The sequence below is a fragment of the Mastigoproctus giganteus genome, chromosome 13 (genome assembly GCF_048544385.1).
Source record: "Mastigoproctus giganteus isolate SK-2022 chromosome 13, ASM4854438v1, whole genome shotgun sequence".
Classification (NCBI taxonomy): Eukaryota; Metazoa; Arthropoda; class Arachnida; order Uropygi; family Thelyphonidae; genus Mastigoproctus; species Mastigoproctus giganteus.
The window spans coordinates 167,757,819-167,783,656 of NC_143587.1; the positions used below are offsets into that span (position 1 = coordinate 167,757,819).

General features: G+C 38.7%; 1 protein-coding gene across 1 annotated transcript in view; it reads left to right on the forward strand.

Moving 5' to 3' along the window:
- LOC150076589 (uncharacterized) overlaps positions 1-25,838 on the forward strand; it is a 66,090-nt gene that overhangs the window by 25,733 nt on the left and 14,519 nt on the right. Inside the window, exon 4 of the mRNA XM_090388014.1 lies at positions 19,625-19,682. Coding sequence (XP_090244140.1) covers positions 19,625-19,632 — 8 coding nt within the window. The 3' untranslated portion in view covers positions 19,633-19,682. The remainder of the gene's footprint in view (positions 1-19,624; positions 19,683-25,838) is intronic.

Consider the following 25,838-nt stretch of genomic DNA (forward strand, 5'->3'; position numbering starts at 1 on the left):
TGGGACATATACGGCCACGTACTTTGAGTGATTTCTTTGCAGAGAGAGAGAGAGAGAGAGAGAGAGAGAGAGAGAGAGAGAGAGAGAGAGAGAGAGAGAGGCGACCTCTGGCGATAAGTCAACCTTCTGATAAGTTTATATGAGGGTCTGAGAAACAGGATCAATGCAATGGAGGAACAGGTGGATATCCTTGAAGAAATTATTAAAAAGAGGGACCCTTTGAGCATTCAGCCTCCCAGCAGAACACAGAGAATGCACGCAGGCAAAATCTGCCTAAAATGCTTATATCAGAAAGCTTCTCAGGCTGGAATACTGGGTGTTTCGGTGGTTGAATAGGCTTGCCGGTAAGCCATTTACAATTTCAAAATCCATACTGCATACGTAGATCTGTGGTTTCAGAGGGTCAGCGTACGTAACATCTGCACTCTAGCACAAGTTCTGACTGGGAGTTTAGATACCCCTCAAATTGAAAATCTTGTGGTCTTGCACCTGAGCCCGCTTTCACTACCCTCGTCGTCTCCGTAGTGCTCTCCATAACACGGACGGATTAAGGCGAATATTTGCTGCCAATACTCTGGAGCTCTTTAGAGACTCCAAAAATAAACCCGGACAGGTATTGTAACGAGAGAACTTACAGGAAACTCAATGCAGCGGATCAGTTTACTAACCTGCAAATATAATGAAGAACGTAGTTAAAGAAAGAAGAATGCTCATAGAAAAAGATTCAAGTGACCATGAACTCATAAAAATCTGTACTGACGCTATAATAGGCCTTCAAAAGACTCTTATAGGACTGGCGATGTTTTCTTTCTTTTTTTTTTTTTTTTTGTCAAGAGAATGACTTTCAGATTCCATTCTTAGTGTAAATGACTATGAAATTTGTAAATTTTCTATATATCTATTGATTTTTGTATCTATGTAATTTTTTTTTTTCATTTATTTTATGTATTTTGTGATATTTTTATTCTGTGTTAATCTCTAAAACGTTTTGTTGGATGTATGTATGGGCCACCCTTCTAGATAATTTCCATACAGGGGTGTTTGTTAAATAAACTAAATAATAATTGGTTGGCCGAAACTTCCAGCTGCTGACTGGTAAAGAGATCGAAGCTATGGCAGAAGGAGAGACCTACAAATACCTAGGGATGATGCAGGCTGAGCAGTTAGAACACAACGAAATCAAGAAGTGCCTGACCGAAAAATATCATCAAAGACTCAGAAGCCTTCTGAAAGTAAAATTGAACGGAGGGAAAACAGTTAAAACCATAAACACACAGGCAGCTCCAGTACTAATATACACATTCGGGGTCATAGATTGGACTAACACCGAGGTAGAAGACATCATTCTAAAGACAAGGACAATGATGACCAAGAGTCGCCAACACCACCCGAAGTCAGCAGTGGAGAGAATAACAATACCTCGGAAAGAGGGAGGAAGGGGCTTGATAGACCTGATAGAACAACAGAAAACAGCGATAGTTAACCTGAAGGATTACTTCGAGAACAACACAGCACCACTGCACCAGGCCATAAGGAAGATAGATAAGTGGTTTACCCCACTCAACCTAAGCGAGGAAACCCTTTCCGCCCAGACGGTACAAGAAACGAAGTTAGAAAGATGGGCAAAGAAGACACTCCATGAAAGATGCTACAATGACCTCCATCAAGATCACATCGATAACATTGCTTCCAATGTATGGCTCACGAGCGGGGCGCTCTTCCCTGAGACTGAAGGATTCATGCTGGCCATCCAAGACCAGGTAATCAACACCAGAACATATAGAAAATACATCGCAAAGGAGCCCGGAATGTCAGATGACACATGTCGACGATGCCACCTGGCCTCAGAAACGATCCAACACATCACCGCAGGGTGCAAGGTGATCACCCAGACTGAGTACACGCATAGACATGACCAGTTAGCCAGGATAATACATCAGAAGCTAGCGAGGGAACACTAGTTCACCAAAGAAAGTGTACCATACTACAAGTACGAACCTCAGGCAGTACTAGAGACCCGAACTCACAAGCTGTACTGGGATCGCGCCATAATAACGGATAAGATCATCCCGCACAACACACAGGACATAACCCTTGTGGACAAGATGGAAAAGGCTACCTACCTGATTGACATAGCGGTGCCCAACACTAGCAATTTCCAGAAAACCCATGAGGAAAAAATTAGGAAGTACACGAACCTGAGACATGAGATCAAGGAGATGTGGCATATGCAAGAAGTATTAGCCATCCCAATCATCGTGTCAACCACCGGTATGGTGCCAAAGACTCTACATATCAGCCTAGCAGTAATAGGTCTCCCAGAGAACACCTACAAGGAACTCCAGAAAGTCGCAATCCTGAACACCTATAGGATAGTCAGAGATTTCCTCGGCCGACAGTAACACCGGAAATTACAACCAGCCTGTACTTGGTAGCAGTACCTGTCACGGAGTGGAATTTCCCAATTAGGGAGAAATAATATAAGAGGAACAACAACAATAATAATAAAACTAAGGAAGTACACAAACCTAAGACAGAAGATCAAAGAGATGCGGCATATTCAACAAGAAACGACCATCCTAATCATCGTGTCAACCGCCGGTATGGTGCCAAAGACCTACATAACAGCCTAGCAGCAACAGATTTCCCAGCGAACACCTAAAAGTAACTCCAGAAAGTCGCAATCCTGAACACCTGTAGAATAGTCAGAGATTTCCTCGACCAACAGCAACACCAGACATGAAAACAACCACCCTGTGTACTTGGTAGCAAAACCCGTCGCGAGCTGGTACCCCAATCAGGAAAAATAATAATAATAATAATATTGGTGCTGTCCCCCGTAGGGCTAACACAAGAGAAGAACAAGATCATCCAGTCGAACCAAATGGAAGTGCTTACTGCGCAACTGTGCTAGTGACCACCCAGGAAGGAAGAAAACGCCAACGTATTGGAGCATCGAAATGAATACGTCCATCATGCAAACATACTACGAAATAACTAAGCTAGCGACCGAGATGACAACGTACAGGGCGAAACTACATACCAAGTGGTTGGAACGATTTCTGTGAATAGCGGACCAGAGAAGGACCATCGTTACGAAGAAACTGATAGCTCTTGCAATTTGGAAAAAATCAAGAAGGACGTGAGCGATCAACTACAAAGGATAAAGAATATGGTCAGTACAGAACCAGAGAGGAAGAACATATCATAACCGAACCAGAGGAGGAAGAGCAAGAAGAAATACAACCCACACAGCTGAAGTGGAAAGAGTCGAGGTCATGATATGCACAATAGAAAACGAATGGAAGAAGGCCCTAACAGAATTCTAAGGAATGGACCTCACTAGGCACACGTGATACCGAAACAGAGGCGCAATAGAACTTGTGGAGAGACACAGACCACCTCAATCGGCAAATACCACATTTCCTCGACAAAGATGGTCCAACACTGGAGGCCATTCAGACAGCCGTATATTGTGCTGCCATAGCAGCCACTAGGATTGATGGAAGAGAAAAGAGAGACCAGCAGCAGAAGATTCGAAAACAGAAGAACTACCAGCTTGTCTTGGGAAAGAAGACTTCAGCAGAAGATAGAAGAATTAAGAATCAAGATAGGTCAATTGATTGGAAAAGTGAAAAATTGGAATAGAAGGTGATATTGTTGTACACGATGATACAAGTGATATTAAGAATAAGGGATCTTAGAGTTTACTCAACAGGGCAATTTTGAGAGAAAATCGCGGAATGAAATTGCAAGTGTCTGCAATTTTGAGCAGACACGACAGAAGGGAGTATTGTGTGATGAGTGCCTTTGAAATCAATATAGCCTTGGAAAGACTGCAAGGCTCATGGGCAGAATGTATCTATCCCATGAGCCATGCTGAAAAAATTGAGGATTTTTTTACCCAATTTTCACAGAATGGTCTCAGAGAGAGAGAGAGAGAGAGAGAGAGAGAGAGAGAGAGAGAGAGAGAGAGAGAGAGAGACTGTTCTTTAGGGAGATTGGACACACTTAAAAACGGAAATGGTACAAGAATATTTGCTGATGCCATCGGGTTAGTGTTGGTAGATGTATCAGAAAACTGCTAGTTTAGGGATATACAGACTAACAGTTTAACAGTAGCCGCAAAACAGCGTAACCGATTCGTGCACTTCTGCTATTGGAAGCGCAGCAGCTTGAAAAGCAAGTTGTAAGGGTTTCAAGGACTGTTTGGGATCCTCATGGAACGAACAAATACATGAGCTATGCCAGGGTTATAAGAGTAAAAACGGTTGCATGTATCCCTGCATGTACATTACTCTATGGGCAGAGTAAATATGATGGATTCGAAGTACTGCTTAAGTTATTGAATGCAGACATTTGTTGTTTTGATATTGGAGAGAGTGTTACTCAGACCTAAGGGATGCAGAACTTGAATATGTGTGCACAGAAAGGATATTTTTTGTTACTGCTTGTGGGCGCGGTCCCGAACCAAATGATGGTAACAAACATGTACGTTTGTGAGGTATTGTGCCCAACACACCGATCACTGCAGTGGAGAATATGATTGTGCAGTGCAGGGCTGTGGCCGAAGAAAGGTGGTGGATGAACGTGCCGGTCGACGTCTGTCTCGCATTGTTTCACTCAACGAGGCAGTGACTGTAGCACAAATCACCGCCGACTTCAACAAGGGAGATGTCAAAAAGGTCTCCACCAAGACCGTCATGAGACCATCCATTGATAACACCAGGACACAGGACTCTACGCCTCAACTGGGCGAAAGAACATCGGCACTGCATATTGGATGATTGGAGACGGGGCTCCCGGTCCGATGAGTACCGTTTCTAGTTATTTCGAGCAGACGGGAGGGTGCCTAAATGGCGCAAACCGCACGAAGCTATGCATCCGTCATGTCAACAAGAAACTGTTCAGGCAGGTGCGGTCGGTAATGATCTGTGGCGACTTCAACTGGCACACGTTGGGACCTCTGGTACGTCCAGACACATCTCTGAAAGGTTCGGGTTACGTGTCCATCCTTTTAGATCATTTGCATCCCTTCGTGGTCATCGTGCACCCACAGGGCAATGGACTCCTCTAACAGGACAGTGCCCCTCTCCACAGAGCCTTGGTGACTAGTACATGGTTCGAAAAGCATTCCGCAGATTTTATCACCATGGAATGGCCTCCCCCTTCACCCGACATAACCCTGAGGAGCATCTTTGGGATTCTGTGGAAAGGTCCGTTCGAGATTTGGCTCCTTCACCCAGGAATGCGGCCGAATTATGGACAGCGGTGCAGCAAGCATGGTTGGAAATACCTGTGGAACGCTGTCTTGAACTTGTGGGTTCAATGCCTCACCGTGCGACTACCCTTATCGGGGAGAAAAATGGATACTAGGTAGATGTCCCATGATTTCTGTCCATTCCGTGTACTACATTCACCTGAGATCAACTGAGCTATTTTCGGGATAAAAATCACACACCCTTGCCTTCCAGTTACTAATTTTGGCCGCATTATGAAAAAAATAATATATGCAAGGTGTTTCAAAAATACACGGCATAACTTCAGGAATGAGTTCCTCGTATGTAGACAATAAAAATATTTTATATCGACATAGTTCCGGAAATGCTTGTTTTCCGAGTTTCGAAAGCCTGTCTATGACACTTAACTGTTCACATCAGCTTACAGTAATTGTTCGAAATGTCCACCTTCTGTCTGAATACAGGCCTCACATCAACTGGACACATGGACTCGCGAAGACGATGCCAAATTCCTGGCATGTTATGTTGGCATCTGGCATAACATGCTGATCTTGTCACCTGGCATAATATGCTGGTGATGAGGCCTGTACCCGTTGCAGATGGTAAGGATACAGTTGGTGTTCTCGCAACGTTCTCCAAATAGTCGAACGTTAAAGAGCCAGTTGCACTGCTATTCCGCTTGTGCTGGAGCGGCATGCACAAATCCACAATCTCCTCCTCTACTTCAGGAGTCGTAGATCTTGGTCGTCCTCTGTCGGCAGCACGAGGTGTAAACGTCCCATGTTCACAAAGGCGGCGATGGATACCTTCAAACCTCTTCCTGTCTGGACATCTTCGTTCTGGGAACCTTTCGTGGTACAAACGACGAGCCTCCAGACCATTGCCGTCCCCCTTACCGTACATAAAGTGCATATCCGCTTGCTCCTGATTTTAGTACATGTTCGGAAAGGAAAACCACCAGATTCTGTCAGTACCTTGTGATGAAGGAAATAACCTGAGGGAGATAAGACATTCCGGTTAATAACTCGGGAACCAAGCATTTCCGGAACTATGTTGATATAAAATATTTTTATTGTCTACAGGAACTCAATCCTGAAGTTATGTCGTGTATTTTTGAGACACCCTGTATACGCAGGTATATATATAAAACTTATTTTTGTCTGATGGAATTTGAATTTGAGCCTTTTCCACCCTTTATGAACAGTCGAAATATTATTAATGGGAAAAAAAAATGATTTTTTTTCCATAAATAATATTTCGACTGTTATTTTAGGAGGTTTTGAAAATTCCACGATTTTATTATATAAATTCGTATTATTTTATTACATTAAATTATTATTATTATTACTTTTGACATTAGAAGGGATAATACTGTACTGTATGTGTTGTACTGTATTGTCATTTTTAATAGATTAGTTCGCTAGATGGCCTCATTTTCCAAATGCTCTTTGTCAGGAGCTAAACGTGTTTACACCACTAGTTTTCACCAGAAAAAAGAAAAGAATAATTGTGTGGCTTTAACACTATTAGACTTAAATTAAATTCATTTCTTATTTCTTATTAAACACTGGTGGCTAATTCAGCATATTTGACAGGAATTAATTTTTGAAAGTATATTTCACTTGAAATCGGTATGTAAGGAAAAAGGGTAGGTAGGTTGGAATTTCGTGTAGCAAAGATTGAGGGTGGAGCACTTTCTTTTTTCTTTCAAATTGTGATCGGTGTAGCCAGACTCGGGAAACGATTATTTTTCTCATAACTTTTGTTGTTAGGCATGTTTTGTTTACTAAATAGATTGTATTGTTTCAATGTATTTAAATGTAGTTGATACCATTTACGCTGATCTCTGATTCCACAAACGTACATAATTTACAAATATGAATCTGCGCATTGCAAGACAGTCTGAGATGAAGGTCTTGAGATTGTCTTGTGATACATTTGTGAATTAACTCTTCATATTATCTAATTGATCAATAATGTTTACTCATGTTTTTAATTAGATAATAAAAGACTAAAATCCCTAAGGCACGCACCTTAGATCAATATAGTGAACAATTCTTTAATTTGGTAATAATATTTTTGAAAAGTCGGTGTGCTCAATGTTATAATGTTTGTAAACCGCTGGCACCACCACCACGGCGTGATGAGATTAATTGTATATCTCTTACAGTGCGATTAAAGATTTTATTCTATTCTATATATCTGGTAATGATTCACCAAACACGTTTAGAGTTTAGTGAATGGTTTAGACCTTCAGATAGAGACATCAAGAGCTAATGCAGACCCCGTAAAAAGTGCTTGACACTACGCCCCCGTTGCGTTTGTGTGTGGGAATACATGGATAAAAGGGTCAAAGAGCAACAACCCGATTCTAACGTATAAATCAATACTTTAAAAAAAAATAAAAATATTTGCGTTATTTTGTTTGTAGAATCTTTTTGCCGCTTATTAAAAAATTATTTAATTAATTAAAAATGTAATATCAATGGAGCCGCGCACTTTTACTGAATAAGAACCCCTAATCACCCCTCCTTGTTGGATTGCCATTTTAAATATTAACACGGCTACCTTCATCCTCATAAAGAAGTATATAAGCTTTGTTTTCTATTCCCAGCTCTGTCGCGGTAATGTGGTTCAGACAGCTGCAACAACCAAAAATCCAAACATTTTCTGAAATGGGGAGATGGGAAACCTTGGCTTCCACAAGACCCCAAAACCATCCTGGCTAATTCCATAGTGCCTACTTCATCCTCTCTCTCGATAAACTCATGGCCCGTGAATAAAACTGCCATAACTTCACAATGTCTGCGCAGACGGCGTGCAAATTTCTTAGAGAATCCCCTATGACTTCTTTTCGTCTTCATACTGCGATCTTATAATCACTGCATAACTTCTCTCAACCACAAGTTACGGATGGTGTCTTTACGTTATTACGTCGACGCATTCTCCCTTTGCTCGCAGCTCTCTTCACATCTGAGGCTCTGCCCCCACTTACATTCTCATGTGATATTCCTCCTAATTCGGGAAAAAGGAAACTGCGAGCGTTTTGTTATGCTGCTTAACAGCTAGAATTCATCACTGATGCAGAGTGATTTTTCCCAGAGCACGAGGGACATAGAAATGCTCATTCCCCGATAACAATGGAATATTCTTATCGTGGAGTGAGCATTTCCGTGTCCTTTGTACTCTTGGAAAAAATCACTCTGCTTCAGTGATGAAGCACCGCAGTAGGGTATCTCCCCTCATTGAGTTCAAGTAGAGAATACAACAACAATCGGAGGAGGGCACAGAAATGCTCCCACTAAAGATTTGGAGCATTTCCATGCCCTCCTCCCCTTGTTATATTCTTCAGAGAATATGACAATCGGAGGAGGGCACGGAAATGCTCCAAATAAAGGGGATTTGTCCGACCGGGCAACCCCCTGATCAAAGGAATGCTCCCCCGAGTGCAGTATAGTCACCGCTCTTCTCCGCAAGATTCCCAGATCATCACCGTCCTCAGACGATGTCTGCCTGCACGTCACACCTGAACGGCACGACCATGAAAGCAGCAGCCGCATGGTCTCAACGGCTGCCATGATTTCGTTCTGGTGGCTCCTTCCATTTGCCTCGTGCCCAGAAGGTACGAAGGCAACGACCTGCTTTGGAAGGCCTTCCAGTTCGCAAGGCAGGATTGGCATCGTTGCGGTAGATAGGATTCTGACCTAAAGGCGTTCAGTCATAACCCCTCTGGATCAATCATCCAGACCTGCCGTTCCTCTCGTACTGAGCAGAATTACTAACGCAGCGATTGCAGTACATGGGATTCTTGACCTAAAGGCGTTCAGTCATAATCCCCTTCACCAAGCACATGAATTTAAACCTGCTTTTCCTTTCTTACTGAGCAGGAGCATTTTCGCAACGAGTAGTCATCCTAGGTCATAATTAACCATTCTTAAAGCGATTTTCGCCTTCACCCTGCTCTACGGATCCGGCATAAAATGGCTAACAGGCAACGTCGCTACTACGATCAGCCGCCTTACGCCTGTACCCCAGCAAGACCTCTCTTGCCACATGTCGCTTTACCTCGTAAAGCCAAAGGTCAGATTGTTCTTCATTAGTCCAGCTCATTCCCCGCATTTCATGAAGGGAAACAGAGGGTGGCGTCACTACTACGCTCGGCCACCAAGAGCCAGTATCCCGGCAAGACGTCTTCTTGCCACCTCTAGCTTTACGTCTTAAAGCCAAAGGCGAGGATATCCTTATCGGCGACCGCGCGATTTACGCACGGTCCCCTGAAGCCCCTGCAAGGACTCTTCTAGACACCTCTTAGCTTAAATGTCTTAAAACTAAGAGGTCGGCATAATTCCGCTTTCGCGGCTTTTTCTGGCTAGCTTTTGCGTTCTTGCTTCCGCGAGGTTTCTGTCCTCGCGGTGCTAACCTCAGGACACCCGCTGTTCATTTTCGCAGGTGACTGACTGCCTGACTCCCAATCTGAACTGGATAGCAATGGAATTCAGCATGTTTACAGCGTTCCCCAAAGGGATTAACCCGAGGAATTCCTCTCCCCTTTAACGCAGTTTGAAAAAACATTGAAAGTAGTGGTCTTTCCTTGGCGGCCGCCAGGCGACCTCCCACTTACGCTTTACCTTTCATGTTTCTTCGACTTAACAGATTAGAGTCAAGCCAGGCGCAGGGACTTCGTCCCCGCGATCGTTGGCCTGGTTTCACTCTGTGGGGCGGTTCGTGAAACCAGCTCGCGTTCTCCACACACAAATGTGAGGAATTCGAAATGGCAGCAAACTCATTAATTGGAAATTTGAACCCAGTTAGCACAGTACCCGCCAGTCTGGTCGGGGTTGCCACTGTGCAGGGTCAGCTGTGTAGACCAACAGGCACTACTTCGCGAACGGTACGGGGAGCACTAGAGGAAACGCAAAACAACACAGATACGCCAGGCCGTGCATCGCACTCATTCTACCCAACCTGTGTCAGTGCGTTACGCTTCACTCCGTTCCGAAGAACCACTCCCCTCATATATACGAGTGCGAAGGTCAATAGAATGATCAACTTGAACTTCGGTAAAAATAAACCGTAACTCTCACAGAAAGTAAGCCGCAGCTTTCCGCTGCACGAGAAAGTCGTCCGGTAACTTCACAAATTTGTACGGTTGAAAAAACAGCAATGTCGCGTTCGTGTTGGCTTCAGTTTTGTTCTTCTTATCTCTGCTATGACAGAGAGAGAGAGAAGCGAATCGTGCCCAGCTGGCTAGCCGCGTTGCTGAATGAATTGGCGGCAGGTGTACATATCAAGACTCCGTCGAATCTTATATACCTAAACTACACGCTACGAGACCGTGGAAGTTGCCGAACGCCGCAATTTGAAACAGTGGTGTCACTGTCGTTGTAGACTACACATCTGAAGACAGCAATACCTTTGAGAACCAGAAATAGTAGCAAAACTCATATTTCCGAGCAACCTAAAGAACTAACTTGTCTAATTCTAGAGGTTGATCGGAAAATGCCCTTTTCGTAAAATTTACAAAATATCATGCAACGAAGGAGATTTCCTGACTTTGATACTAAGTCAGCTTCGAATAACACCGAAATTTCTTGCAAAATCTTAGGGGAAATCAGAAAATGCCAATTTCTGAGCAACCTAAAGAACTAACTTTTGCAAAATACGTTGAACAGTACAGAGCGGTATCAAAGATCGCTTCCAAAGCTATTTGCACTGAATGTTTCATTTACAAAGAGTTTTCGTGACACTTCCACTCATTCCTCATGAGTAAAACCAAAATTGTTTTCAATAACTAAAGAGAAACAAGAAAATCCACATTTCCGATCACCCTATAGATTTAACTTTGGTAATTTTACAGGTTGAATGGAAAACGCCGTTTTCTTGAAAAATTCCAGAAAAATAAATGAATCAACTGTCATCTAGAGTTTCTTGCACTCGTGTTGTTTATAATAAATTTTGCATTTATAGAGTTCTAAGATTTTTCTCTGATCCAGGCAAAAACCACTGGGCTTTTCGAGTTTTTTTTCAGGTCTATTTTGCAATTATCACGCAAATGCTGCGAAAAATAAAAACAGTATTCCTGACTAAACTCTTCAGTTCCTGCCGTTTAAAGTAAAAACCGCTTTCAAAAACTAAAGGAAAACTAGAAAATGCCCATTCCTGAGCAAACTAAAGAATTAACTTTTCTAATTCTATAAGCTGAGTTGAAAATGCCATTTTCTTCAAAATTCCAGATAAATAAATAAAGCCAGTAGAATCTAGCATTCCTTGCATTCGTATTGTTTATACCATATTTTGCATTTATATAGTTTAAGATTTTTTTCTGATACGGGCAAAAACAACTGGATATTTCCAGTTTTTCCTGTAGCGTTTTTAAATTTCACGAAAATGCTGCGAATAAAAGAGTGCTTCTGACTATATTCATGACACCGTGTCGTTCAATGCAAATATCTCTTTCAAAAACTAAAGGGAAACTAGAAAATGCCCATTTCTGAGCAACCTACAGAATTAACTTTTCTAATTCTATAGGCTGAGTTGAAAATGCCATTTTCTTCAAAATTCAAGAAAAAATAAATAAAGCCAGTGTTATCTAGCATTGCTTGCTTCATATTATTTATACCACATTTTGTTGATGCCTCCTCTGCGGTGGCCTCTCCTTCTGTTGCTGACAGACGATTTGATCTGGATACTCCTGGTAATCTTAAAAAGGGTTACGAGTTTGCCAAGGAACAATATAATTCTACACTGGGAAAATATATTCCAAAACCACAAATTCTTACTCACGTGTTGAAACAATTTAGTAACTTTGATGACATAATAGATGTGGTGGCTAATGCCTTAGACGATCATCTTGTAGAATAAGCAACTTTCGGAATCTTGCAGTCAGAAGGACGATCAAGTCAAACAGCTTGGTGTGTTAGTACAATCCTCGCTTGCTAAGTGTAATGAGCTTGCCCTCCAAAATAATGATCTAGTTACACAACTTGATTCTAAAACCACAATTATTTCTTCCTTGGAAACAAAATTGAATTCCTTTCAGGATCACTCGCAAGAATTATTGCGTCTTAAAGAATTAGTTCTTACTAAAGACTGTCAACTTTCAAAACTTAATGAAAAACTTACTACCTTAGAGAATCCAGTTATTGAGGGCAGTCCTTCTGCGGCCAGTGATGCTCATCTAACAGCTCTGTATTCCAAATTAAATTCTTTAACTGAACAAGTTGAAGTTATAGCTGCAAAATTAAATTCTCTTTTCACTTCACAGGAAACTTTCTCTGATCCTTTTAGGAAGCCTATAACAATTTCTAAAACTCCTGTTGTTGATAATTTGCACCCTGTTGCTTTAGACTCAAAGAAACATGTCGTCCTTGTTAAGATTGATGAAAATTGTCCCTTTGTTGTGAGTGAGGAGGTTCGTTCTGCCTTACGTCAGGAACTTAAAACAGATAATATTAGAATTAAATCTATTAAAACAATCAGAGATCGTGGTGTTGCCATCGAAACTGCTTCCTCTAAAGATGCTGACCTTCTTCGAAATTGTACAAAATTACGGGATCTACATCTTAAAGCTTCTCTTCCCAGAAAACGAAGTCCAACAATGGTTCTTTACGATGTGCCTAAGGATGCCACTGAAGAAGGTCTTTTTAGTGATATCTTTTCTAGAAATTTATTAAGTTCAAAAGTATCCTTAGCAGAATTCAATAATGAAATTAAATTGCGCTTCAAAATGAAGGCAATAAATAAAAACAATCTTCATTGGGTTTTAGATGTTTCTCCTCGGCTGCGAAAATGTTTTCTTGATCTTACGGGCCGTATCTACTTTGAATGTGCTTCCCACACCATAAAGGATTTCTTCATTACTACTCGTTGTGTTAACTGTTTGCAATACGGGCATATTGCCCGCTATTGCAGACAGAAAACCTCCTCTTGCGGACATTGCGGCCTTACGGGACATCAGGCTTCCTTATGCCCTTCTTCTGCTGCTCCTGTTGCTTGCGCAAACTGTTTGGCTAGAAAGAAAGATGCCAGCCATTCTTTCCGTGATCATAGTTGTCCGGTTTACCTTGCTGCCTTGGCTGCTGCTAGGGCGAAGACTCAGTTTGGCACTGACTAGAATACATTGAACACCTCTATTAACGGTAATATTTGATAAAGATTTATGTTACTCTTTGTTGTAACTCTTAATCAGTTAAAAGTTTAGTTTTAATCTAGTTTAAATACTTTGTCTTCCTGGTTCTAAGTTAAACAGTTTATCATATTCAGATATTATGTTTTAGATATTTGCCTTCTCCCTGGGGTTCACAGTATAACTTATTTATATATGTTATTCTTAGTTTTAGTCTTGATCTTCAATTAATGTATATATTTTAAATTAAGTCATTTCTTTAGATTTGATAATTTTGGACTCCCCAGTTATGGTTGTTAATTCTTTTGATTTGCTCTGCAGTTTCTTTTCTATCAACAGTTCGTCACGGCCATCCAGGACTTGGTTTGTTTGCTGTTGATACTGTTTCTAATTATAGAATATGTAAATAACTTAATTAGGTTTATTAATTACGCTGGCGTTTGGCCATTCAGGACTTGGTGTTTCCAGCTTTGATGTACATGTTGTATATTTTGATTGAATTTTTGTGTCTGCATAGCAAATCATCATAATATTCTAAATTATAGCCATCCAGGACTTGGTTTGAAATTATTGATGTAAATGTAAATTTTGTTTGCGGGAGTCCTACTTATAGGTAATTGTTTTTGTTTGTCTGGTTTGGTGAGGCCATAGATGTCCTTGGTCTCCCTAGCTGGACTTGCCCAATTGTGATCTTGTATATAATTTTGATTTTGTTATTTTCCTGGCTGGGGGTTGCCACAAGTTTTGGTTTCCCTCAGCTGGGCTGTTAAATACTAGTTATAGATTAACACTTATTTTGTTTTTGGTCTCGGTAATGAGTTTACTGTAGACCATAATATTTTTGCAAGTGGATTATTGTTTGTTTCCCCAGGGAGTTGGTTCGAAATTTATTTGAAATTTCTTTTCCTTTTGTTCCCTTCCTCCCCTAGCCTGTTTTCTTACTCTTTTAATCTGCATGGTTCTTACTGTCAGCTCTCATGCGAACTTTTGTATATTTTATTACTCTTTATGTCTTCTAAAAACGCTTCCTTTTTCTTTACTTCTTTCCAACTAGTAAAAAGTTATTCAATCTACGTAGCTTCCTTATAGTAGTTCCTGGCTGCCTCCTCGTGGCTAGGGACGGGAGTGGGGGGTTGGAGCATCTCTTCGCTCTCAGCCCCCTGCTGCTAAAGCCAGGTGCCGGCATTCATAACAACAGAACAAGACACAATACATTACACTATTTACATGATCCTATCCTTTTGAGCTCTTTCTTACTTTTAATCTCTCTTTTTTTTTTTTTTTTTTCATGCCGGCTTTGGCGCTCTTGCCTAAACTTCGACGGGTATAAGGGAAACCTTGGTGACCGTCATTAAACTCACAAGAATACTTTGAATACTTTGAATACCACATTTTGTAATTATAAAGTTTAGGATTTTTCTCTGACCCGGGCAAAAACAAACAGATATTTACAGTTTTTCCGGAACAGTTTCTAAATTTCATGAAAATTCTGCGAATAAAAGGGTATTCCTGACTAATCTCTTCAGTCTCTGACGTTTAATTCAAAAATTTCTTTCAAAAACGAAAGGGAAATTAGAAAATGCCCATTTCTGAGCAACCTACAGAATAAACTTTTCTAATTCTAAAGGTTGAGGGAAAAACGCCACTTTCTTGAAAATTCGAGATAAATAATTAAAACCAGTGGTATCTAGCATCCCTTGAATTCATATTGTTTATATCATATTTTATAATAAAAATTTAAGATTTTTTTCTGACCTTGGCAAAAACAACCGCATATTTCCAGTTTTTCCAGTACAGTTTCTAAATTTCACGAAATGCTGAAAATGAAAGTGGTCCTGACTATATTTTTCACACCCTGTCGTTTAATGGAAAAATTTCTTTCAAAAATGGAAGGGAAACTATAAAATGCCCATTTCTGAGCAACCTACAGAATTCACTTTCCTAATTCTATAGGCTAAGGGGAAAACGCCATTTTCTTGAAAATTCCAGATAAATATTTAAAGCCAGTGGTATCTAGCATTCTTTCCACTCGTATTATTTATACCATATTGAGTAATTATAAAGTTTAAGATTTTTCTCTGATCCGGGCAAAAACAAATGGATATTTTGAGTTTTTCCGGTACAGTTTCTAAATTTTACGAAAATGCTGAAAATAAAAGAGTGCTTCTGACTATATTCTTCACACCCTGTCCTTTAATGGAAAAATCTCTTTCTAAAACTAAAGGGAAACTACAAAATTTCCATTCCTGAGCAACATACAGAATTAACTTTTCTAATTCTATAGGCTGAGATGAAAATGCCATTTTCTTGAAAATTCCAAATAAATAAATAAAGCCAGTGGTATCTAGGATTCCTTGCATTCGTGTTGTTTATACCATATTTTGTAATTATAAATTTAAGATTTTTCTCTGATCCGGAACAAAAACAACTGGATATTTCCAGTTTTTCCGGTACAGTTTCTAAATTTCACGAAAATGCTGGGAATAAAAGGGTGATCTTCACTATATTCATGATACCGTGTCGTTCAATGCAAAAATCTCTTTCAAAAACTAAAGACAAACAAGAAAATGCCTATTTCTGAGCAACCTTCAGAATTAACTGGTCTAATTCTATAGGCTGTAGGGAAAACGCCATTTTCTTGAAAATTCCAGATAAATAAATAAAGCCAGTGGTATATAGCATTCTTTGCATTTATATTGTTTATACCATATTTGGCATTTATATAGTTTAAGATTTTTTCTGATCCGGGCAAAAACAACTGGATATTTCCAATTTTTTCCGGTCTAGTTAGCAATTATCACGCAAATGCTGCAAATAAAACAGTATTCCTGACTTAGCACTTCAGTTCCTGTTATTTAAAGTAAAAACCGCTTTCAAAAACTAAAGGGAAACAAGAAAATGCCCATTTCTATGAGCAACATACCGAATTAACTTTTCAAATTCTATACGCTGAGGGGATCACGCCCCTTTCTTGAAAATTCGAGATAAATAAATAAAGCCAGTGGTATTATAGCATTTCTTGCATTTGTATTGTTTACACCATATTTTGCATTTATATAGTTTAAGATTTTTTTTTTCTCATCCGAGCAAAAACAACTGGATATTTTCAGTTTTTCCGGTACGGTTTCTAAATTTCAAGAAAATGCTGCGAATAAAAGGCTATTTCTAACTAAACTCTTCGGCTGCTATCGTTTAATTCAAAAATCGCTTTCAAAAACTAAAGGGAAACTATAAACTGCCCATTTCTGAGCAACCTACAGAATTAGCTTTTCTAATTTTATATAGACTGAGGGGAAAACGCCATTTTCTTGAAAATTCGGGAAATATAAATAAAGTCAGTGGTATCTAACATTCTTTCCATTCGTATTATTTATACCATATTGAGTAATTATAAAGTATAAGATTTTTCTCTGATCCGAGCAAAAACAACTGGATATTTCCAGTTTTTCCGGTACAGTTTCTAAATTTCACTAAACTGCTGAAAATAAAACACATTTTCCATTAAACGACAGGGTGTGAAATAAATTTCACATCCTGTCGTTTAAAGGAAAAATCTCTTTCTAAAACTAAAGTGAAACTACAAAATGCCCATTCCTGAGCAACCTACAGAATTAACTTCTAATTCTGTGTAGAAAATTCTGGCTGAGTAGAAAATGCCATTTTCTTGAAAATTCCAAATAAATAAATAAAGCCAGTGGTATCTAGCATTCTTTGCATTCGTATTGTTTATACCATATTTTGTAATTATAAATTTAAGATTTTTCTCTGATCCGGGCAAAAACAATTGGATTTTTCCAGTCTAGTTTGCAATTATCAAGCAAATGATGCAAATAAAACAGTATTCCTGACAAAGCACTTCACTATCTGTCATTTAAAGTAAAAATCGCTTTCAAAATCTAAAGGGAAACAAGAAAATGCCCATTTCTGAGCAACCTATAGAATTAACTTTTCTAATTCTGTAGGCTGAGGGGAAAACGCCATTTTCTTGAAATTTCGAGATAAATAAATAAAGCCAGTGGTATCTAGCATTCTTTCCATTCATATTATTTATACCATATTGAGTAATTATAAAGTTTAAGATTTTTCTCTGATCCGGGCAAAAACAACTGGATATTTCCAGTTTTTCCGGTACAGTTGCTAAATTTCACGTAAATGCTGAAAATAAAAGAGTGCTTCTGACTATATTCTTCACACCCTGTCGTTTAATGGAAAAATCTCTTTCAAAAACTAAAGGAAACAAGAAAATTCCCATTCCTGAGCAACCTACAGAATTAACTTTTCTAATTCTATAGGCTGAATTGAAAATGCCATTTTCTTGAAAATTCCAAATAAATAAATCCAGCAAGTGGTATCTAGCATTCCTTGCATTTGTATTGTTTATACCATATTTTGTAATTATAAATTTAAGATTTTTCTCTGATCCGGGGCAAACACAACTGGATATTTCCAGTTTTTCCGGTACAGTTTCTAAATTTCACGAAAATGCTGCGAATAAAAGGGTGCTCTTCACTATATTCATGACACTGTGTCGTTCAATGCAAAAATCTCTTTCAAAAACTAAAGACAAACAAGAAAATGTCCATTTCTGAGCAACCTGCAGAATTAGCTGTTCTAATTGTATAGGCTGAAGAGAAAATGCCATTTTCTTGAAAATTCCAGATAAATGCAAAATATGGTATAAACAATACGAATGCAAAGAATGCTTATACCACTGGCTTTATTTATTTATGTAGTTTAAAAATTTTTTTCTGATCCGGGCAAAAACAACTGGATATTTACAGTTTTTCCGGTACACTTTCATATCTCAATTCCTCTGATTTCTGGTTATGAGAATACCTGAAAGACAGAGTTTACCATACAGACGCTTGTCGATTTGAAAACAAGCATTAAACAGCATGTAGCCAACATCCCCAGTGAGATGCTACGCGGTGTCGCACGCAGTCTTCCGTTTTCCGAGCATCTATGTTGGGCGTGCTTGTTGTTTGTTTGTTATTTGGAGCATTAGCAACTAAGGGTATATTGCTCCGGGATATCCGGTGGTTATTCCCTGACCTATCCGCATCCTCCGTATTTGGTGGTGACGGGCTCGAATCCCGGTCTAACCAAGAAGCGTTTTCTAGCTACTGCTGCTCCTTCCCACCTGGCTACGTAGGCGCCTCCGTTTTCCGAATGGCATCTCAAGTGAAGGAAAGCACATAGAACAATATGTGTAGATTTCCACAAGTTCTGATATTAAAATCTAATCCCAAGTTAAGTGTTCCATCTCATGTTTACAGTACCAATTTCTCCCCTGATGGAGGAAATTTGAACTAATTTTTTTCTTCTATAAATCGCTTCACCATTCCCTATCTAACATACCCACCGATTTTTACAGCGCTATCTCTAACCGTTTTGACCGTAGGGGGTCTCCTGAATAGAGAAACTTATTTTATAACCACTCTTATTTTATTTATTATTTTATAAGCTTATTTTATAACGGTATATACAGTTGGGCAACAACTTGGTTTCCCTGCATTACTTTTTACTGTTAATACTAATTTCAATAATACAAAGTCGCCCTCCACCCTCAAATCCTTACACGAATTACAAAGTGATCCTTCTGGAAGAGAATGCGCAAGTGAATACCATCAGGACTTTTGAATACTTGTTTAACTTGTACAAATACCTAAATTGACTTGAATTAACTTGTTTAAATACCTAAGGAAACTGTGCGGAGGTATTTCTTAAAAATAGTAAATCAACTATGAAGTATATTTAACAAAATATCGTATTCATTTAGATTTGTATATACAGTCTTATAATAAACAGCTCTTTCTGAGCACAGGACTGTTAATTAACATGAACTAAGTTAATTTCATTTTAATGAACGTTAGTTTGCCTAACTTAGTTTGCATTCTCATTTCTTTTTAAATTTTGAACTGACCACGGACACAAATCTGTGAAGGCGAAAAGTGCCTTCAGAATTTTGTGTTCTTAGTTCTGATAAGATTTCTATTCATGGTATTTTATATAAATTGTTGTATTTTATATAAATTGTTGTAAAGCTGGTTTCAGACAAAAATAATTTCATTTAAATTGCTTTAACCACAAATTTAATTGGTGTGCTGAACATATTTTTTTTTCTCAAAATGGGAAGTTTAGTAATTTCAGTGTGATATCTGATGTCATTCGATTCTGACAATAAATTTCAACTGGTTTTGTTTAACTGACGCAAATTGTTTATACGAAATCATTTATATTATCATTTTTGTTTCTGCAGTACAATGATCAAATCTGGATTGTCGCAAAGTGATATTTATAAAGAAAGTATGGTTATGGTAAGTAAATTTCTCTCTCAATCTGTATGTATGTGTGTGTGTGTGTGTGTGTGTGTGTGTGTGTGTGTGTGTGTGTGTGCACACGCAGTAGCCACAAAATAAATTGCATCACTCTCTTAAAGTTTAATATTTTTTAAATAACTCCCTGTATAGGAAATATGATTAAATCATCCCGTAAAAGCAGTGTGCTATTGAAAAATAATTTTTGTAATATTAGAGTGCAACGCATCATCTTGTTTATATAAGCATCCTACTGCTGTCTGCCTGCACTTTCATTCAGCAACGGTAGGCCTTCATCTTCTTCTTCAGTGTACCAGTCTATCGACTGGTTTGCCTCTTTGATGAGCTGTTTCCATTTCTCCAGGTCTTGTGTTAGGTGTTTCACTTCTGCATAGCTTCGAAGCCCAGTTTCCTTCAGAATTGTATTTATTATGGTGTTTCTTGGTCTTCCTTGTTTTCGTTTTTCGGTATTTTGCCTTCCAGCACATCCAGTAACATCCCTCTATGCCTCATGGTGTGTCCGATCCATTGTAGCCGTTGTCTTCTGATTCTTCTTAGCAATTCTCTTTCTTCTCCTCCACGCTGTAAAATTATGTTATTACTAATTTTTTCTGTCCACCATTCTTCGCCAACACCACTTCTCAAAAGCCTCTAGTTGTTTCAAGTTGGTTTTGAATTAATTTGACTCTGCTGAATGCAAAGCAATTTACCAAATGTATGTTTTCATAATTCTTTTGCTTAAGTCTAGTGACATGTTTCTTTGACTTAGTACAGAGATTTTACCTCTAAATGCTTGTTTTGTCATCGCAATTCTTGAACCGATTTCACTGTGGCAAGATGAATCTTGTGTTATAATCTGTCCTAGACATTTGAATTTTGTTACCTGTTCTATTTTTTTCTCCTTCAGTTTCAATGTGAAATTGTTTTGCCTTTTTACTTATCATCATAATCTTTGTTTTTTAGTGTTAATTTTCATTCCACATTTCTTCACTTTCTTAGTTAACTGTTTTAGCATATTGGATAACATTCTTGGGCTACCTGCAAGGATTACCTGATCATCTGCAAACCTGATTGTGCTAAGTGTTCTTTCGCCTATCTTTATACCTAACTTTTACCATCAAATACTTCTTTCACTATTAATTCTGCAAATATATTAAATAACCCTGGCATCCTTGCCTTACCCTCTCCCTATTTTTGCTGTTTCTGTCAATTCTCCGTTTAAACTGATGATAGCCTTTTTTCTTTTATACAAGTCAAATATTAGCCTAATTAATCTTCGTGGACATCACATGTTTTCTAGTAGAGGAAAAAGTTCATTCCAAATTACCATGTAAAATGCTTTTGCATAGTCAATAAAGCACACATACAGATTCCTACCATTGTTTATCATTCTTTCGCCTAAGAATCTTAAAGTTCCTATTGCTTCTCTTGTAGATAAGTTCTTTCTGAACCCATATCGTGTATCCTCTAAAAAGCGTTCGATGAAGGATTCTATTCGTATTTTCATGATTTTTAAGAGAATTTTTGATGCATGTGATATGAGGCTGTGGTTCTGTAGTCTTTGCATTTGGTTGGTGAAGATTTTTTTGGTATTGGTACCATGACAGTTGTACAATTTTCTTCTGGCCATTTTCCTTCATTACATGCTTTCACAATCAATTCAATTAGTGATTGCTTGACTTGATCTCCACTGTTCTTTATTAATTCTGCTGTAATATTATCTACATCAGGAGCTTTGTTGTTAGGACGTAACTTTAAAGCTAGCTCAAATTCTCCTTTTAATATTTGATCTTGTTTTAAATTTTGTGGTTCTCCTTCCTCATCATATTTCAAGTGTAAATACATGGTTCCATGTATAAATCCTCTATATACTTTCTCCATGTCTCTTGTTCTTTTGCATCGAGAATTGCATTATGCTTTTCATTCCTGATTGCTCTGGAGCGAATTACATTATATTTTCTTGTTATTTCTGTAATTTTCTTGTAGGTCCTATCTGTTCGTCCATACTGCATTAAGGTTTCGATTTCTTGGCATTGTTCTATCCAGCATTTATCTTTTGCTTTTCTGCATTCTCTATTAATTTCATTCTTGAGAGCACGGTAATTATTTTTTCAATCTTTTGTTTTCATATTTTTGAAGATTCTTCTTTGATCCGTCATTTGAAGGATGTCTTCTGTTATCCATGGTTTTCTTTTCGCCTTGTTTCCATTTCCCAGAAATGTATGAGCTGCTTTGTTTATAGTTTCTTTAATGTTATTTCACATCTGGTCAATATTATTTATCATACCTTCCTTATTTATCTCATTATAGCTGTTTGTAGTATTCTGGAACAGTATTCTTATTTCTTCATTCTTTAGTTTTTCTAGGTTCCATTTATTATTTATTTTCTTTCCCTTAATTTTCTGTAGCTTTAGTTCTGTTATCATTTTCACCATTGAATGGTCACTGACCACATCTGCTCCTGGAAAAGACATGGCTTTTTTACCTGATTGCGATATCTTTGTTTCACAGAATGTAGTCTAACTGATATCTACGAGAATATCCAGGATTTTTCCACGTATACCTACGTCGTAGTAGCGCCTGAAACCAAATGTTGGCTACTACAAATCTTTATTGACTACAGAAATCAATTAGTCGTTGTCCTTCAAATTTCTTGCTCCTAGCCCGAAATCTCCAACAATATTTCCTTCTCTTTTTTCTCCCACAACTGCATTCCAGTCTCCCATTATATCATCATTTGATTTTGTTTTTTCTCAGAAGTTCTTCCAATTGTTTATAGATCTCTTCTACTGTATCTTCATTGCTGTTTGATGTAGGGGTGTAAACTTGTATTATCACAATATCAACTGGAGCTGCTGCAGGACGGGTCATTATTATCCTATTACTGATTGTTTCCACATCTGTCAAGCACGATAAAAAACGTTTTGACGTAATAATTGCAACGCCCCCCTGACCTTTATCACTTTCTGAATGTATTATTTTATATTCTCCGCTGAGGAATTCTCCTGCATCTTTCCAACGGGTTTCAGCCAATCCAAAAACATCTAGTTTATTCCTCTTTTAACATTCTCTAGTTTTCCATTCTGTAGCATAGTGCGTACATTCCATGTTCCAGTTCCAAAATAGGGATTTCGCTTGCTAATGGCCTGGAAATCATTGCTACTTTCCCTGCCGGGCCTCAAATCACATTGCCTATATGCATTGTTGATCCCAGAATTGCCAGTTACTCTAATTCTTCTTTAACTGCTCATCATTGGTTTTCTTGGGAAAAGAAAAAAGTAACAGGATAGATTCCCCTTGCCTTCGCTGTAGATAATAACCTTCACTGTGTGAGGTTGTGATTGCTCTCGTTAGCTTTTAAGAAGCTCTTCCACCACCAGACCTAGGTCTCCCAACCTACCGTGTTGGTGACCACTTCGCAATCCCAGTTTCATAGCGTGCTGAATATGGCCTACACTTGGTTAATTTCAAGAAAGAAAAGTTGTTAAAGTTATTGGTCGTGTTAAAGAGAGCTTTTCTAGTCGTCATATTAGCTGCAAAAGTTGGTTGTAATCAGTCAAAGAAATGTGAGAACGGCGTTGTCCAAAGAAAATCTGAAACGGAAAAGTACTTTGGCACAGGACAGAGTTAAAATCGTTTATGCATCCATGATCGTTGTGCATGATCCACGGACCTAAACTCCACGTAGAAGGAAGATACTTGAGTAAATGCAAGTGATAAAATTGTCAGATGAAGACATGGGATGAATGGTTTGAAAGCATATCGATCTCGGAAGAAGCCCTTACTGACAAAATCCATGAGCAAGAACACGACTAACCTCAGCTAAAGAATATGCTAATTGGAAAATTGAGCAATGGGAATCTGCAATGTTCTCTGATGAACCCAAATTTAATCTTCACTGATCAGATAGGTAAATGACACATTCCGCGGTGATCTAACGAAGCCTGACTTCATTAAATCAACAGTAAAGTGTCCACTGGAAGATGGTTTGTGGATGCATAACGAGCAAAACAGTGGGCGAATATACATTTTGTAATGTTAATGGCGACTATTACACAAAACTTTTAAGAAGGGAAGCGCATAGGATAATAGGTTTAATTTCCTTTTTTTTAAATTTATTATTATTTTTTTTGTTTTGTTTTTATCATTGTTTTGTTCGGATTTTTTTTTTTTTTTTTTGGCTGGTGCAGCATAAGCCATAGGCTTTCTTGCACCATGCGGCCATTACTAATATATATATATATATATATTAGTATTATATATATAGAGAGAGATTCCATCAGATTTCCACAGCACCAGCCCATTCATCCCCTCTAATAGTTTGTTCAGTTCTTCCTGGAATTATCTATGCTCTAAACATTCACAACAACTGATTCTACCTGTCTTCAGAGACTTCTTTCAAAGAAGAGAAAATCATGGTTTCCAACATGATTGCAGACTGCACATAAGGTTAGTACAACATTTCATAATCATTTAATACACTGTCATGCAAAATTTAAGGACCAGTCAGGTTTTCACCTGTAGCTTCACAAAAGAGTGGCTTGGATATGGGAAAGGCACACCAAAGGAACCTCGTGAGGTACAAAAATGACGAAGGAAACAACAACGGAAACAAAACGGTACAGAGAGACTGTATTCAAAAATGGCAATATAGCACTGGCTGCCATGATACAGATGCATCAGTGCCAAAGATGGAAAAAAGGGAAGAGGTGGTCCTCAGTAGAAGATATGGCTACCCCTAATGTCGATGCAGGCTTTGCACCGCCTGTTGTGGTAACATCATCCGTTCCTTTGTCAGCGCCATCTTCAGCTGATGAACATTATATTTCTGGTGGGTGGACCTGCCGCTAGGCGTCTCCACACAGCCTCCCATATGTGTTCGATGGGATTTAGATCGTTGGAAACGGGCAGGCCAATCCATACGAACAATGTCCTCACTTTCCAAAAGTATATCACAGCTGCAGTGCGATGGAGTGTGGCGTTGTCATCCATTAACACGAACTCGGGACCAATGGCACCTCGGAACGGAACCACATGGGGAAGGATTCCCTCAGTACAGTAGCGTGCACAGGTTAGAGTACCGCCTTACAGTATCTGTAGTTGTTTATTTTCATCCAAGATAACGCCTCCCCAGACGAGAACAATATAGATCCCTTTCAGTGATGTTTGCGGGGAGATACCGTGTGCCAACCTCTCGCCAGATTAGCTGACGTCCTGAATCGCTGCTGAGACTGAATCTACTCATCGGTAAAGAGTGCCTTAAGTAAAGATTTTGTGGTTGTAACCTTTAGAAGAGTGTTGGTCCTTAGGTTTTTCACACCAGTATATATATATATATATATATATATATATATATATATTATGTGAGGTAAAAGTTAGGTAAAAGTAATAAAAATAAATAAATATGGCTATGTAGCTATCATTAGAGGCAGCAAATGCACATCCTCCACATGATGCCTAATTATATCTGATAATTAAAATAAATATGATATTTGAATAAAATCATCAGCCAGTAGTACGGCAATAATGCAGAGCGAAATGAAACGCAAAATAATATAAAATAAACAAACAGGGAAGGGAAAGTAGAGATAATAGGACAAAAAGGTAGTCGATAATCCCCTATATAATTTAGTCAATTAAGTCATTAAACCCAATTAATAAAAAACGATATAAATTTAAATAATGCCAATTATAAATAATTTAGCGGTACCGCCCTTGAAGGTACCAGTTCCAAAAGACGTGAAATATCACCAAAAAGGGTTAAAGACACTACCAAAAAACTAAAATATCAAAATAATAGACTGACCATCATGCCCCATATCGACAGAGGACCACGAGGCCAATAATGGTCATGGAATCGCTGCATTTCAATCGTCATACAAATCATCGCAAAGGCAGAAATATCGAAGAACCAAACCACCCCTCCATTCTCAGATAGATCAACCAATGCAGAGGATTTGCATGGCGGTGGTCCTTATGCAGCGAAAAATAATCTATAGAACAGACAGCACTCTTGATCAGAGCCACACCACTGACATGATGCAAGCTTAACCAGCTTATATAATAAAAAGGAAAAGAATAGATGGCGGCACAGGTGCTGCTTATTTAGCATAACAACCCACTACTTTCCCTTCCCTGTTTGTTTATTTATATTAT